General features: G+C 38.3%; 1 protein-coding gene and 5 long non-coding RNA genes across 8 annotated transcripts in view; 2 read left to right on the plus strand and 4 right to left on the minus strand.

Moving 5' to 3' along the window:
• The window catches only part of LOC149053856 (uncharacterized), a 55,948-nt gene that overhangs the window by 1,225 nt on the left and 38,778 nt on the right, over positions 1–15,945 (plus strand). The gene's annotated exons all lie outside the window — the stretch shown is intronic.
• Positions 710–14,807, plus strand: LOC149053857 (uncharacterized). The gene is made up of 2 exons (XR_016184002.1): positions 710–850; positions 14,750–14,807. It is a non-coding gene; the product is annotated as an uncharacterized LOC149053857 (long non-coding RNA).
• On the minus strand, positions 3,249–6,128 carry LOC149053858 (uncharacterized). The gene is made up of 2 exons (XM_089197386.1): positions 5,607–6,128; positions 3,249–4,155 (listed from the first exon to the last, which is right to left on the minus strand). The coding sequence occupies exons 1-2, from the start codon at positions 6,081–6,083 to the stop codon at positions 4,009–4,011; spliced, it is 624 nt and encodes a 207-aa protein (XP_089053512.1). The 5' UTR covers positions 6,084–6,128; the 3' UTR covers positions 3,249–4,008.
• Positions 7,315–9,171, minus strand: LOC113667701 (uncharacterized). Its single transcript, XR_016183980.1, has 3 exons — positions 9,043–9,171; positions 8,165–8,190; positions 7,315–7,935 (listed from the first exon to the last, which is right to left on the minus strand). It is a non-coding gene; the product is annotated as an uncharacterized LOC113667701 (long non-coding RNA).
• Positions 9,772–11,147, minus strand: LOC113667628 (uncharacterized). Of its 2 annotated transcripts, XR_016187185.1 has the most exons (3): positions 11,019–11,147; positions 10,710–10,785; positions 9,772–10,088 (listed from the first exon to the last, which is right to left on the minus strand). It is a non-coding gene; the product is annotated as an uncharacterized LOC113667628 (long non-coding RNA). The 2 variants fall into 2 exon arrangements; XR_016187174.1 differs by lacking the exon at positions 10,710–10,785 and having other exon boundaries at positions 9,805–10,088; positions 11,019–11,141.
• Positions 12,404–15,945, minus strand: part of LOC149053859 (uncharacterized) — a 36,668-nt gene continuing 33,126 nt past the window's right edge. Inside the window, exons 1-3 of one of the 2 annotated variants that reach the window (XR_016183976.1) lie at positions 13,694–14,628; positions 13,365–13,420; positions 12,404–12,780 (exon numbers count right to left, since the gene is read on the minus strand). This is a non-coding gene — a long non-coding RNA (uncharacterized LOC149053859). Of the gene's footprint in view, positions 12,781–13,364; positions 13,421–13,693; positions 14,629–15,945 lie in introns of those variants that run through there. The other variant, XR_016183975.1, reaches the window with a different exon arrangement.

Consider the following 15,945-nt stretch of genomic DNA (forward strand, 5'->3'; position numbering starts at 1 on the left):
GAAACTGGATGCCAGTGCAGAAAAGCATTCGCGATACAAACTATAAAAGAAAACCAATATTCGGCCTTAGCTTTCCAAAAGTCGCTTTGGTAATTAGCACATATATTGTTACACAGCGAAGCTGTATAAACAACGCGTACATGTTTAGGCATAAATTAACCACACATCAAAAGCATCCCTCCCACTGGATCGCTTAACAAAAGCTTAGGAGGTTTATTTTCGTTTTTCTTGCAAACATAGTGTATCACAAAGCTTTGAATGGTCTTTAATCTTGGCATGTTAACCTCCAAGATAAGCAACCGTGGAACACACCCCTTTAGACAAATAAGTCGTTATCTTGTCGCTTGTGGGAAAAAAGGAAACAGTCACGTCGTCTACTTTCAAAAGTTTGGTTGCTTTTCGTTTTTCAGAGTTTGACAACATGACAGAATCGACAGTAACCTTGTGGGAGGGGGGGAAGGGAATATGTTCGAGGACGTGAAGTGATGAGATATCGAAAGATCATATTAACTCAGCTTAATGAACTGATGTTGACCACCTTTTATTTGGCCTGCTACATTGGTGTGAAACAGACATAGACTCACAATAGATATGTCCATGGCTTTGTTTATTGTTCGAAAAAAAAATGTCGTGATTTAACAATTTAAACTTTTTTTTCGGATATATCCACTGTTAACAAAAGGAAACTCGTTGTAACAGGCTTCTGAGCATCTCAGTAAACTTGTTGATGGCCATTTATCAGAACAGCCGATAGTCATCCATGGCATCACTGTCGAAACAATCTTTCTGCAAGCATTTTGAGATTCTGTTTTATGCTGAAATTCTCTTTCATTGTTTATCTATGAAAATGGTGAGAGTCGAAAGCGAAGTATTTGTCGGTGTGGGTAGGTTTATCGTTAACCTACCCGCACTGATAGATACCTCACTTTCTCGTCAACTTTAGTATAAATTAAACGATCATTTATCGCTATTTAAGGGAAGCAAAAGGCGCCGGAACCTTTTGTCCCAACGAATTTTTTCTTTCAAACGACCTGTTCCCTTCTTCTGATTTCTTGCCAGTATCCGATAAACAACTACTTTAAACTCGAACCAAAGGCTGCGATATCAGATATCAGAAAGATATCAGCAATGGACAACAGTTGTTGACTTTGGGCTGTAAAGCTGTGTTAATTGGGTTTAGCAATCGTCTATTGCAGATACGTCACGAAGGTCATATGAGGTGAACCGTGATCGATCACGAACACAACGGAGGCGGTAAACTCTGTAAAAATTTGAAAATCATCTAAAAGAATTCAAACAACAACCAGGCCAAGTTGATTAAAACTCAATAGGTTAACCCACGTTTAGTCTTAATTTTTTATTCAATCTTGTAGCTTTTCAGAAAGTTTTGCTTACAATGTTGTTTTCCATCGCTTCTCCGGAAGCTGAAATAAAACCCCTCCAAATGTGAGCCCCTATGATTGCCTTCTTACAAATGAAATCAAAAGCTAGGTTAATTTTCAATTCTGGAAAGTTTTCTATACACTTCTATCGATGAAATGTTTCCTTAAAACCACGCGCTTCTATTCGCTTGACTTTTTCTCAGCATTCAATAGACATCTTCTGTTTACTTTGCTTTTGCTCTCTGTTAATCGAACAGACATAATCAACTCTGGTAAGAGAATCGTAGCGCTCGAAAGAAAGTCTGAGTGAAAGATAATTTTCCTAATTTTTCCTCTGTAATTCTTGACTAAAATTTCTTAATTAGGTTGCGTTCTGAGTGAAATTTGTAAGTTACGCTTTGGTATGTGACTGCAGTTATTTGCATCGGGTGAACCGCCATCAACAATGAGCAAAGCTACCAATCGCTACTTACTACATAAAAAACAAATTTGACAGCCACAAGTTCAAATAATTAGCCCAAGAAGAAACGCTTACGAAGCAAACATGAGAACCACACAGTTTTGCCCTAAGCAATGCATACTTTGGATAAGTTTGTGTCTCAATGCACTCAGTCAAAATATCGCCCTTGTGAATTATTCTTGAATAAGTGTATGAGAATCCTTAGTAAAGGAGATGATTGTAATTGCTACATCCAGTTGAGACATTTCGACATTTTGCCCCAGAGCTCATCATGATAGCCGATGGTTTTCTGATAGCTTCTAAAGAAAATTAACTATCACTATTTGCAAACATGAAACTCAACAGTTAACACAATTAACTCAGCATTTAAGTTACAAGATAGAGAATCCCGAGTTTATTTCAGTAGACAGCATTCTCATCCGCAAGCTTCATTCTTAGACATTTTTCATAATTGATAATGACAATACTGTGGAAGTATTCAAGGTCATGCTTCAGTGCCACAGATAAAGGTGTGCCTCACTGATTACTGGTACAAGAAACTGGATTCCAGTACATAAAAGCATTCGCGATACAAGTTATAAAAGAAAACCAATATCCGGGCGTAGCTTTCCAAAAGTCGACCCACCCATCGACAGGATGGGTGGTTTTCTTTTCTTATTTCTTAAAAAGGGTTAGAATTTGGCGCAAGATGGCAGCCAAGCGTGAACAGTACGGTCATAATGGCGGCAAATTTGTTCAAGACATGAATAACAGAAAGAAGAAATATAAATTTATCCATGCAGTGTTCTTAGTTAAACTTTCTTTCAGTGATCCTTTTCAGTCAAAAATGCTTTCCGGCCTCTATAATTCGGTACAAATAATTTCAATGGAATTTCTCTCATTACATTCTCGTTTCTGTTCTATCTACATTTGCCATGATTCTGCTTTGCAGATTCTCATTGACAGATCTGTGTTCTAATTGTCAAGGAAAATTTCAATGAAAGCCGGAAGACATTGTCGAGCGAATACCATTCTGTCCACCAAAACTATTGTGTGTGTTCATGCAACTGATCCACGCTTCATAAGGAATAAATATTTTAAGAGTTTTTAAGAGGAAACCGTTCAGACTGCTATGAAGTACTTAGTTAGTTCAGTATAATTTGGTCATTCGTTAATATTTAGCATGTAGTCACTGTATGAATTAAAAGTCCGAAGTTATTTCGGTTTAAGCTCTCGCTACGAGTTTCCAAATTAATTGTCTTGTCTATCTTTCTTCAGTACAAGTGCTTAGCTTGTCTACTAATCTTGCTTTAGATCCACACGAAAGTTCTTGTTTTAGCTGACACAGTCAAAGATGGATTCAGTTGATCGGAAGCATTCAGTATACATTGTTGTGCATTTGTGAGATTCTTGTAAAAGTGTTAGGGTTAGTGATCTAACAACAAATGTTTAATATTCAAGGTCAGTCAGCTAGCATGGCCACTCATGCCTATACCGATAGTGAATATATAGGCATGTACTTTAGAGTAGTGGTTAGTAAGAAGTAAAAGAGTGAGATTCAGCCGGTGAGAATCAAAGTGTTAGAATCAGAGAGAGATCAATCAGAGTTACAGTCAGAGTGAAGTAAAATTGATGTAAGTAGAATTGTATATTAGAGAACAGAGAGATTAGAAAGGACTGAGAAACGACAGGTAGTCTAGTGTTAACTACTGAGTTAAAAACATAAATTCGCCACCGTAATGAGTGAAAAGGCTGACGTTTCGAGCGTTAGCCCTTCGTTGGATCGCTCTGACGAAGGGCTAACGCTCGAAACGTCAGCCTTTTCACTCCACGGTGACCAATTAACGTTTTCAACTCACTTGTTACTCTCCCACCGACGCAGCACCACAGTTTTCTTAGAAACTTACCTCCATCACTGACAAAAGACAGACCGAGAGTCCTTGGTGCCTTTCGTAAAAGGGTGTTGAGGTCTGCAGCTAGTTTTACCGTCACTGCAACCCAACATAACAATAAAGTCCGGGTAGAAAAACACCAAAGAGATGCTAGCGAACCAAAAGCGGACAACGACGGTTTAGGAAGGTGAAGCCGGATTGACAGGAATAGAAAATGAAGAAATGAATAATTCAAGCTAAATTTTACAAGATACTAGCTGCCAAGAATATCTCAGCCTTTCAAGGATCAAAGCTGTTAACATAATTCTAATGGTGGTGGACACTCAGGTATCTTTCCAAGCACAAAACTGTCCGCCCTGAAGGCCTGCATATCTTCTTCACTACAACTCAAAGGTACAGTTGTTGACTGTTCCATTGATGAGGTGGCTTCTGGAGTAAATCTCTGTAGAGAGAACAAAAATCAAAACAAGTTCAAGCCCGTTATTCCCACTGCATTAAGTCTTCTTTCCCCAAATTTCATGTCGCAAAAAAACTCGCCAATTTGATTCATAAACTTTCGATTCACTACATGAGTATGTAATTTCTGCTCAAAGTTATTTAGCCATAGTTATTACCAAACAATGCCATTTTATTCGTACAGCAGTGAATACGAAACAGCACAAAAATCTCTGGTCTTTTCACAAGGGTGCTGCCACCAAAACAGCGCTGAAATACATGCACAACACATTCTTGGTTTTTGCATTCAACATTTTTCTCTCATGGAGAAAAATTCAAACTTGTTAATGACAATAATAATGTAAGGATGAAAAATTTAAACTTGATAATGACTAACTAAAGAGATCACAAACAGACACGATCTATAACTTTCTCGTATCTTTCGCTCGAAGATTTCAACTGAACTTCTGGTTTTAGACTCTTGACAAAATATACGAAATGAAGTAATGTTATATTGTCTAAAAGTAACGATCGTATCGATTTATAAACACAAAATCATGATTCCATCGAAAGTTTTATGGATGCGACAAGAATGACAAAGAAAGCGAGCTAAAAGGGCACCTCAAAAGACTTCATTCGCATATAGACCTGCCTTTATCAAGATCCAGCAAGTAAAGACTACCTTCATATCTTTGGAAGCGATTGCTCAGAAAGAAAAAAAATAAAGTCGCAAAACTGGAGTTAAATTACTTTCCTGTGTTCTAACTGACCCTTTGAAATGGGAAAAAGCTTAAGTCCTTTCAGTGCTAAGATCTGAGAGCACATTCCCGAAACATATCGCCATAATTTCATTCTTAGCTTAAGTTGAGAATTCGGTATCAAAGGAGCAGCCCTTATTTGATAATACTTTTCATTCTCTTTAACTGTTTGCTAAGCATTGTATCGAGATCATGTGGAGAATTGAAATATTGATATATACCAGGAGTGAAAGGGTTAAGAAACTGGGCGGCACAGTGTTGGCTTTAGACTCATATTCCTTGCATTTTCTTTCCTGTACCATTCTCAACGTGCAAGCTGAACAAGGTGTAAGTTTTGCTTCAATGTAAAATTGTAGTGATAAAACAATGGGTGCATTCTCCTTCGGGCAAAACAAATACAATTATTAGCCGGACCTGACTCTGGGCGAAACGATTCCCAGAAAAATGACCAGCTATCTTTGCTTTCAAAGGTTTACGTTTTCTCCGAGGGAAAGTAGTTTATTAAGGGTGCCTTGTCACTAGGCACATTGAGAGCAATCACTCCCTTTCACCCCTAAGGTGAAACACTGGACCAGCTCAGCTTACCCACCAACACCCTCCACGAGAAAAAATTGTCAGGCCCTAGGCCAGTTTGTGAAATTAAAGTAACAGCTTTGCTCCTCTGTTTTTGCTGCTGTTAAAAATGACCAGATACACCTACCATTGAGCTGCTTGATCCATTGCCTTTCTGTACTTGGGATTCACTCGGAAAAACCCCAGTCACTGTCTGCGAAGGTACAGAACCAAACACTCCAGGTTTTGATTCAGTTTTTGCTCCAAAGAAGCCAGTATTTGAAGCGGCTGATTGGCTTAAGTTTGTACTAAACATAGTCGTGGAATGGCCAGTTAAAGGAAAACTGGTCATTCCAGTTTGCTGATTGCTGGCACTTAAAGTATTCCCAAAAACATTTCCAGTCATTGCTGGGACATTGCTCTGTCCAAACAGGTTTACTTGATTGGTAGAATTACTTGTGCTGAATAAGTTACTAGGTTGGTTCAATGTAGCTGCTGGAGATGAGAAGCCAGTCGACTGAAAAACTGGGCCACTAGTTGCAAAACTACTCATCTGACCAAATGAACTATGTCCATTAAAACCTATCCCTGGTTGTGTCTGTATCATTGATGATCCTGCTTCCATTGACTCTGCTACCTTATGGCTGCGCTACTTCTTTATCTCTTCTTGCTGATAATGAAAAACAAAATTGTCCAAGTGTTTCAAAAAGAACATATCACTATAATTATATTCAATGACCTACAACTGAAACACGCACATAGGCTTAGGGAGTCTCCACAGATATCAGGACTATATTTTTTTATACAATCTTTATTGAGGGAACCAACATTACAATAAGTGGTTTACAGAATAGTCCTCGCAACATATCATCACATTTAAATGATGGTAGTGACAAGCAACTCTGGGCATTCATCAATCTGTAATATCCAGTAGTTAAACACTATAAAGGCCCATTCATGACACTGACATAAATCATCCCTGTTAGTGCATGGAGGATAATCACAACTTTCTCGTCACTATTTTCAAAGATAGACAAAACTGTTTGTTGCTATATGTGTTCAAGGAAAGAATACTGAATAAAAGGTTTATTATTTGAGCTTACAATCTGTGAGACTGACATGCGTCCTAACTGCTGCCGCTTTTGTTGCTGTAGACAAAACCGGAAATTGGATAATTAGAGTGAGTTTGAAATATCTGAGGAAATATTTTTCTTTCATGCCCTCGTCCCATTCCCGCGGATGATCAATGGGCTGGTATCTCTTCTTCGTTCAGTCTCTTTCGTTCTATTTCCAAACATAGAAGTCCTCAAAGAAGTCCGTCAGCAACAATAGTGGCTCGTTATTCTTGAAATTTACAGTAAGATAGTACTATTTCGCTCCCCTTTTCTAGACCTGACTCATTAAAATCAGGGAATTGAGCTACTTTGAGGAAATAAGGGAATTGATTGAGGGAATTGGGGAATTGAGCCACTACTGCTAAATTTTTCAGTTTACTCTAACATTTTGAGAAGCACTATTTTGGGGTACTTTTGTTTGATAATAACAAATGGGTGATTAAGAAAAGGGATTATAAGAAGGCAATTATTTGGAGAATAGGAATTAAAAACAACAAAACAATAGGACACTTGTTTTATTGTGACCCTTTACACCCAATATCAGTATGCATATTTTCCATACTGTTCTCAGAGAGAATTCTCTGAATTCTCTGGGAGAATTTGTTAAACAATCAAGAGCTTCTTTAGTGATCATTTTCTTTATTCTCACAACCTTCATGTTTGATTCAGGGGTGATATGATTTTTAAGGAGAAATTCAATGTTAGTCACTCTTAACAGTTAAACAAACATGATACAATCAATCTACTGCAGAATTTTAAAATATTTAATAAACAAGTACATAACAAATCTATCTAATAGCATTAAAGCCTGTGTTTCACAAAGCAAACTATTTCTAAAAAAAAATCATTATGGACTATAAATACAACATCAGCAGTAGCAATGATATCTATAAAAGTTCTGTAGGTCAAAGACCTAAAATTCTTACTACTCACACTACTGCACTCAGAATAACAATGTTGACATATAAACCTGCATCTGAGCACTACTCTGAATTAAAGAAAAATACCAGAAAAATATTTTCAAAGTAATTTGATAAAAACTTGGACACTGGAGGCCAACTGATCTTTTTAACAGGATCCTAAGAGAGCAATTTCCTGAAATGCAAAAGTATTGTAGCTAAGGTGCTTGACAAGCAACAGCATGAAGTGCTAAGGAGACTTCTGCTGACTGACTGACAACATCAGCAGTTGTCTTTCTGTTCAATGCATTAATATCTGACCCAGCAGCAAGAAGTAAGTTAACAGTTGGTGCACTTCCCCATGCTGCAAAAAGGTGCAATGAGGTGTTACTCTGGTCATCTGTGAGCAAGACATCACTTCCATTGTCAAGAAGAAGCTCCACTACTGAAGTACTACCCCTGGCTAAACAATAATAAAAACAAATTAAAAATAAATGGGCCTTAAAGCTTAAGAGGGGGGAGAGAGATGAGAAGGGGGTCTTTTTATGTATGACAACTCCATCCATCTGGAGTATGTTTCCCTGTTAAGAGACTCCCCCCTGGAGGGTCCTACTAAAGTTCCTGGTTGGTTCATCTGTGCGAATCCACAGACAAGTGTTTCTTCTCTTACCCACCATTGAACTGAGGGTTACCTTTCCTCTCCATCATTCTTTGCAGACTGGAAGACAAGAAATGGTGCTTACCATTTGTTTAAATGATTTTCAAGAGAAACCAATTCCCAATTGACCAGGTCTGATGTTTTAAGAGTATTCCCTAATAAAGGGTACCTGACAGGAATATGCTGATATGACAAACGACTCTGATCATTAACAGTATTCTCTCAAAAAAATAGGCTTATCTAATTAGCAAGTTCTGTCTCAATTTTATTATACAGCTTTAGGATTTTCTGAGAAGTTGTAATGCTTGATGTACGAAGTTTATATGGCGGTGGGGTGGCTGAGTTTCTGATGGGCAACGTGACAAGTAACCCCTCCCCACACAACGTTTCTTTTTCTCTTAGCTTAAAAGCCGCTCTATGTGATAGTGTTTGGTTCCGCCAATCTCACAGCCTCACATTCGCATTATAACTCAACAACAACCTTGCTGCCTCAAAATTATCAATGAAGTCAGGCAGCTACATGAACAGTAGAATGCCCCCCAGTGTTCCTCACATCTACCTCACATCCCGAAAATAGCAAAACCTTCATAATTTTCAAGTCGTTATTGATTATACATTTGTGAGGTGCAGTTTCTCCCTCGGAACCTAAAGAATTGAGGTCGCGGTCACCTTGTAAGCATTAAGGAGTGATACCGAAGCCGAGTGACCTACGTTTGCAGCTTCTTGCAAGGCCGTCTAACCAAAAGATCCGACTCTATTTGGACACCATGTTTGAGAATCTTCTGGACATTCAGTCTCTTGGCAGCGCAGTCTCCAAGTTGGCAGAATTTTACTAAAGCTATCTGTTTGTGACGATTTCGTTGCATAATCATTATAATTTATATCGACACGGAGGCACAGAAACAGACTTACCAACATCGCTAAAGAGTATTCGTCTTGATTATTTTCACGAAGAAAACTCCTCCTGCATAGGAAATTCCCATTACGCCAACGAGAAGCAGAACAAAGAGTATCTCCGCTATTTCTAACATTCATTACCCATCAAGCATTTCGTTTGTAACAGTCCAAGCAAAGTCAACCGCACTCACCCACCCGTCCCCCGATTAGGCGTCTTAAGCCCGCAATAATCATGGATTAGTGAAGTGCGTTTGATCCAGCTTAAAAATTGATCTTTTTGACTTGGCGCCCAAACCATGACATCGCACAGCATCTAGAAAGAAGCCACACGAATAGTATGCGTTTTCCTAACGTCGAACGCAAATTGTCTAGTTAGCCAAACGTTATGTGAGGTTTCGTGTTTCTTTGTTGTTTTTTTTTTAACAATTTGGGGGACAAAGCTTGAGGAACAATCATGATTATTAAAACTGTTTACAAAGCTATTAAACCATATCAAAAATTCACTAGAAGCCCCAGTAGATTAATCGTTATAAACAATACAACCTTGCTGAATTTTTATCTGCAATAGTGGAAGACGAAGGAGAAGACGTCTAAGGAGAGAGATCATGATCTCAGATTAGCTCTAATACGCTCTTAATACTTTCAAAACAGGGAATGGGAGAATCAGTCTAGTGCTGAGTAACAAGACAGTGTTGTGATAGTGGCGAGAGAGGAAAGAGAACACAATGATACTGTCATTCAGAAAAAAACAAGCGAATTTATTCTTCTTCTCAGGCACTCAGAGGTATACAAACATCAATAACAAACTAAATATACTGAAACTTTTACAATCAAAATACTTGTAGGACCTCTCAAAACTCTTTACGAAAGCTTTTAACAGGGTTTCCGAGTCCCGTTTCTTCAAGAGACTTGTATCTTTTACCAGGCTCCAAAATAGCATATGCACCCTGGTAGGTTACTTCAGTAAAAGCCCTCCATCGACCGGCGTTTTCCTGTACAATTATAGACGAACCTCCCCTCGGAAGCTTCTTTGTTAAGTCGTTGGAGCCCTCACTGAGTTCCTGCAGTGATATTTGTACAGAAGTCTGAATTTTGATTCAGGGGTGATATTGAAATGAGAAATTAGATCCTAGTCACTCTTAGGGATTGAGGGGTTAAGCCTTCGAGAGAAGTTGTTGTTCACGAGTACGGATAGTCTTTTTTTTTTTTTACGAGCTTAAGCCTAAGAATCTTGTAAAATCTTATTCTAGGGGGATACAGCCATAAAACCTTAACAGTAAGTGAGGAAGATTCTCGCCCGAGGTCGGGAGGTATATTGAAAGCTCTCTCATAGCACAGCAGAGATATGCAACGATGTAAGAATTCACTTCAAATTTCCCTCTATCAGCATGCACCTATTAGTGTGACAGTCTTTACTCATGTGATACAATCCTTTTGGTCAGCGCCACGAGTCGAGGTATGAAGCTGGTCAAATGGATCGTAGGCCCGGGAAAAACATCTAAACGAATGCGTTCGATCATGTTCGATCAGATTTGATCCGGACGTCACAAGAATTTCATTGGAAAATGTAGGACGCACCCATTTCAGAAATCCGTAAATATTGCCACAAGGATCATTTTCTAAAGGTTAACAGTTAAACAGTTGATAACGAAAAAAAAGCATTTAAATTGCCAAGGCCATACCACGTAATTTCCACCGTAGTTTTCACGTTCAAAGAATATCAACTTGACGGATTAATATGCCATTTTCTTCGGAAAGCTGTGCGAGACAGAACGAAAAGTTTAACTTCCTTTATTCTATGTTTGTCCTTTGTGTCCATTTCCACAAGGAAAGCTGTAAATGACACTTGTGCAATAAAAAATGGGGGAAAATGTGGGCGAGTTCTCCCACTATAACTAGAGAGTTGTTAAAAATCGGCACTCTCTCCATACCGTTGTTCCTGGAGTTTAAAAATACTCTTTGGCCAAAGACAAAAATATATCAAGAAATACCTGTGCCCAACTAGAATAGACAAATGTTCCTCCCGTGTCTTTGTGGTGCAATGGCGACAGCTCTTCTGACCTCTGCATATTCTTCTGAATCTTAGGACTCAAGAGGTTTGTTTTGATGACCTTAGCCAACATTGCATAACTTAGAACTTCCTTGTCGGTAATTTTGCGATATTGGTTGGGAATGTAAACAAGAATTTGCTGTAAGACCTTTGAACACACCCCCTGCCGGAAATCAAGCCATCGACCTGCCACTTCTCGGAACAAAAAAATATCTGGTGATTGGGTGGAGCCTCTGTAATCTTGACATTAGCGTTATATTTGTCAAGTATAATTTCCACGTTACCTTATCCAAAAGTTGGCCATAGATATTCTTTGATTTGTTATTCATGTTCTTAGAAAAGAGAGCAAGGCCAACCAGTAGTGACCTTTCCACTATAATTTGGCCGAAACCTAACAATTTTCAAATGTTTTTAGAAATTCTTCGTAACAGTACATGGGTTGAACCCAGGCAAAACATTATTTGTCATTAATCATCCACGAGAGGGTGGTCCTTACAAGTGCTGTTGTCAGAAGCTATGATGTAAATGATGGTGTAATCGATTTTTTCCCGACATAGTCCTCATCAAGAACAAGTAATTTTTTTTAACCGCTTGAGGAAATCGATATTGGCTTCCAAAACATTAGCTGAGTAATGGCTCTTGCATCTCTGTTATGTAATGTCATGTAATGTTATCTAATGATGCTTTAGTAGTATCGTTTCTCTCTACTTCAGCTAATTTACCCTTAGGTAAAAATTAATATCATAATGGTATAAAAATATCAGCATTCATTAAAGGATAGAATTCCTTTGGATGTCTTTGAAGTCCTAGATGTCTTAGATGTCAATACTCTTACGGCTGATTTCATATTTAATTTAGGCCAAACTTGATAATATCCTGCCAGTAAAACCACATTATTGAGAGACTTGTTGGGCTCAACGGGAAAAACGGTCAACGTCCTCCAAATATATGTTGCCTCGTGTTTCACGAAGTTAAGTGCCCAATACAACGTTATAATTTTCAGTCTTGCAGTATCAGAGCTGAGATTGATAACATAACATTTTCGTGAGTTAATATTCCATTTGGGTGAGAATTTCGCGCAAACTTTGCCTAAAGAGGAGAGATGAGACAGAAAAAAGGGAGAAAATAATGCATGGAAGCGACGAGGTGGCTTAACAAACTCAGTCTTCCTTCTATAGGCTGGCTGGAAAACGTATCAATTTAATTTCTGTCTAATTAGTTTATTTAAATGCCTCTGATCTGGGTGACGCTTTTCTTTGCTATCACGGAATTACGCCCCATTGAATAGCACTGTTAATCATGCATGGAACAAAAACGACTCACAGCTTGAAGAATGACATTCTTTTATTAGACCGTGGACAGTTTAGCTTATGTGAAGCACAAAATTGCAACCTTGAATTTAACTTAACTTTAACTTAACTTTAACTTCTTAAATATAGCTAGATTGCTTCAAATACTTCCACTCTGTCTTCTTCTGAATTGCTTCAGGATGAAGTCTTCATGCTCTTGATGGGGCTAGTAAGGCCCATACTCGCGGGGTTTGGATAATCTTTCCCAGAGGACAAAGTGGCGGGATTTCCATGGTAGTTGATCTCTGGGTACGCCTGCCACGAGCTTTGATTAGCTCCGACCTTCACGGAGTACGCTCCATTGGGAAGGTTTACTGGAGCAACAGATAGGTCCGGGTTGTTCTCGGTAATACTCTATGGCGAGAAACCATATGGACCCAAGATATGATTAGTAATTGTACCTTTTAGAGAGTATGCATTTACTGGTACAGAAGTTTAAAAAATTGGGCTTTATACTTTAAAAAGCCTTCCTTCAACTAATCATTCTATCAATTTTCTTCACGTGCTTTCTGGATAATTTGTCGTAAGTAAAGCTTTAAACATACTACAAAAGACGACTTCGGTTACTACATAGAATTCTATCATCCTTTCCTAGAACTGCCGAAAGCTTTGTCGAGTAAGTAATAGATACTGAAACAAAATCTTACGTTAAAAAGGTTTTGTAAAATATCATAACCAAAGAAAACCTATGGCCTCGGAACAATATACCACAGAACGCATTTCATCTGCATAACCACAAAAAATGACCATCTGCTCTCATGAAAGACCTTCGCTTGCAAAGTAATAATGAGCTAATTACATTTTGCGTCACTGGTCAAGCTGTCAAAAGAAACTGCCTTAAGTTTTTCGTCCATGCTATCGCACCTTTTCCAACTCTTTTCTATCTAAAGCCTGAGGAAAATATCTCGCAGTAAATCTCATTTAACTCAATATCTTACCCCTTTTCTCCCGCCAAAGTTGTCCTTCTCAAAGACCAATACCTGGTCAGTCATCTCTGGAAAACAGAACGTAGACAATCTTTTAATCACAAAGGCAAGTACATTACTGCCGAGTCATACGGCTCTTAGTATTCCACACCGCCAGAGCTTATCCCAATTTCTTTAGACGGAAGCCTCTACAGGAGTGTTAATACTTCTATGAGGAGGGGATATCCCACCAATTCGCTAACTTTTCAAGACATTTGCTCTACCTATAAGTCTATAGAAACAACATAATGTGTGCATAAGGGATATAGATGTGAAACATAGATTAGTTAGGAAGACTTTACCTTGAATCTTCACTTCTCAACAGGTCGATGTAACTTCTTTGGCTTCTTGTCAGGTTTGAGGTTGTGAGGGTTGCGCTCTCAATTTATCACTCATAATGACGGTGATGAACGACTTCCAGATATGGTCATAAATCCAGAGACCTGTCAAAAATGTCAAGATCATAGAGGCTCCACCAAATCAGCAGATACTGTTCTGTTCCAAGACGTGACACGATGATGGCTCAGTTCCCCGCAGGGAGTGTGTTCAAAGGTCTTACGGCAAATTCAAAACAAAATTGACAGCCACAAGTTCAAATAATTTCGACTAAAGGGAAAAAGCAATGCATACTTTGGAAAAGTTTATGTCTCAATGCACTCTGGCAAAATATCGCCCCTATACTTGGCCGTAACTTTTCAGAAGTCGCTTGGGTAATTAGCTAAGATACTGTTACTCAGTGAAGCTGTACAAACTATGCCTACGTGTTCAGGCATAAATTAACCGTACATCAGAAGCATTTTCTCCTAGGGGGCCGCTTAACAAATACTTAAGAGGTTTATTTTCAATACTTTTGCAAACATAGTGTATCACAAAGCATTAAATGGTCCTTAACCTCCTAGAGTAATAAGAATTTTCTTGCGCAACCGTTGAACACACCCATTTAAGCAAATGAGTTGTTATCTTGTCACTTGTGGGAAAAAAGGAAAAATGTTACAAAATGTCACATCGTCTTTACTTTCAAAATTCTGGTCGCGTTCTCTTTTTCAGAGTTGGACAACTTAATCCTACCTACACCGACAAATACCTTGCTTTCTTGTGAACTTTTATGTAAATTAAACGATCATTTATCGCTATTTAAGGCAAGCAAAAGGCGCCGGAACCTTTTATCCCAACGAATTTTTCTTTCAAACGACCTGTTCCCTTCGTCTGACTTCTTGCCGATATCCGATAAACAACTACTTTAAACTCGAACCAAAGGCTGCGATATCAGATATCAGAAAGATATCAGCAATGGACAACAGTTGTTGACTTTGGGCTGTAAAGCTGTATTAATTAGGTTCAACAATCGTCTATTGCAGGTTCGTCACGAAGGTCATATGAGGTGAACCGTGATCGATCACGAACACAACGGAGGCGGTTAACTCTAAAAATTTGAAAATCATCTAAAAGAAGTCAAACAACGACCAGGCCAAGTTGATTAAAACTCAATAGGTTAACCCACGTTTAGTCTTAATTTTTTATTCAATCTTGTAGCTTTTCAGAAAGTTTTGCCTACAATGTTGTTTTCCATCGCTTCTCCGGAAGCTGAAACAAAATCCCTCCAAATGTGAGCCCCTATGATTGCCTTCTTACAAATGAAATCAAAAGCTAGGTTAATTTTCAATTCTGGAAAGTTTTCTATACACTTCTATCGATGAAATGTTTCCTTAAAACCACGCGCTTCTATTCGCTTGACTTTTTCTCAGCATTAAATAGACATCTTCTGTTTACTTTGCTTTTGCTCTCTGTTAATCGAACAGACATAATCAACTCTGGTAAGGGAATCGTAACGCTCGAAAGGAAGTCTGGGTGAAAGATAATTTTTCTAATTTTTCCTCTGTGATTCTTGACTAAAATTTTTTAATTAGGTTGCGTTCTGAGCGAAATTTGTAAGTTACGCGTTGGTATGTGACTGCAGTTATTTGCTTTGGGTGAACCGCTATTGACAATGAGCAAAGCTACTAATCGCTACTTACTACATAAAAACAAATTTGACAGCCACAAGTTCAAATAATTAGCCCAAGAAGAAACGCTTACGAAGCAAACATGAGAACCACACAGTTTTGCCCTAAGCAGTGCATACTTTGGATAAGTTTGTGTCTCAATGCACTCAGTCAAAATATCGCCCCTGTGAATTATTTTTCAATAAGTGTATGAGAATCCTCAGTAAAGGAGATGATTGTAATTGCTACATCCAGTTGAAACATTTAGACATTTTGCCCCAGAGCTCATCATGATAGTCGATGGTTTTCTGATAGCTTATAAAGAAAATTAACTATAACTATTTGCAAACATGAAACTCAACAGTTAACACAATTAACTCAGCATTTAAGTTACGAGATAGAAAATCCCGAGTTTATTTCAGTAGACAGCATTCTCATCCACAAGCTTCATTCTTAGACATTTTTCATAATTGATAATGACAATACTGTGGAAGTATTCAAGGTCATGCTTCAGCGCCGCAGATAAAGGTGTGCCTCACTGATTACTGGTACAAGAAACTAGATTCCAGTAC

Source organism: Pocillopora damicornis, chromosome 1, assembly GCF_964200805.1.
Source record: "Pocillopora damicornis chromosome 1, jaPocDami1.2, whole genome shotgun sequence".
NCBI classification, from domain to species: Eukaryota; Metazoa; Cnidaria; class Anthozoa; order Scleractinia; family Pocilloporidae; genus Pocillopora; species Pocillopora damicornis.

Bases quoted from the DNA above. Each gene is read 5' to 3' on its own strand.
- LOC149053858 (XM_089197386.1), bottom strand. From the start codon at position 6,083: ATGGAAGCAGGATCATCAATGATACAGACACAACCAGGGATAGGTTTT. The intron at 4,156-5,606 runs GTAGGTGTATCT...TTCTCTCTACAG, and splicing joins ATGGATCAAGCAGCTCAATG to AGATTTACTCCAGAAGCCAC.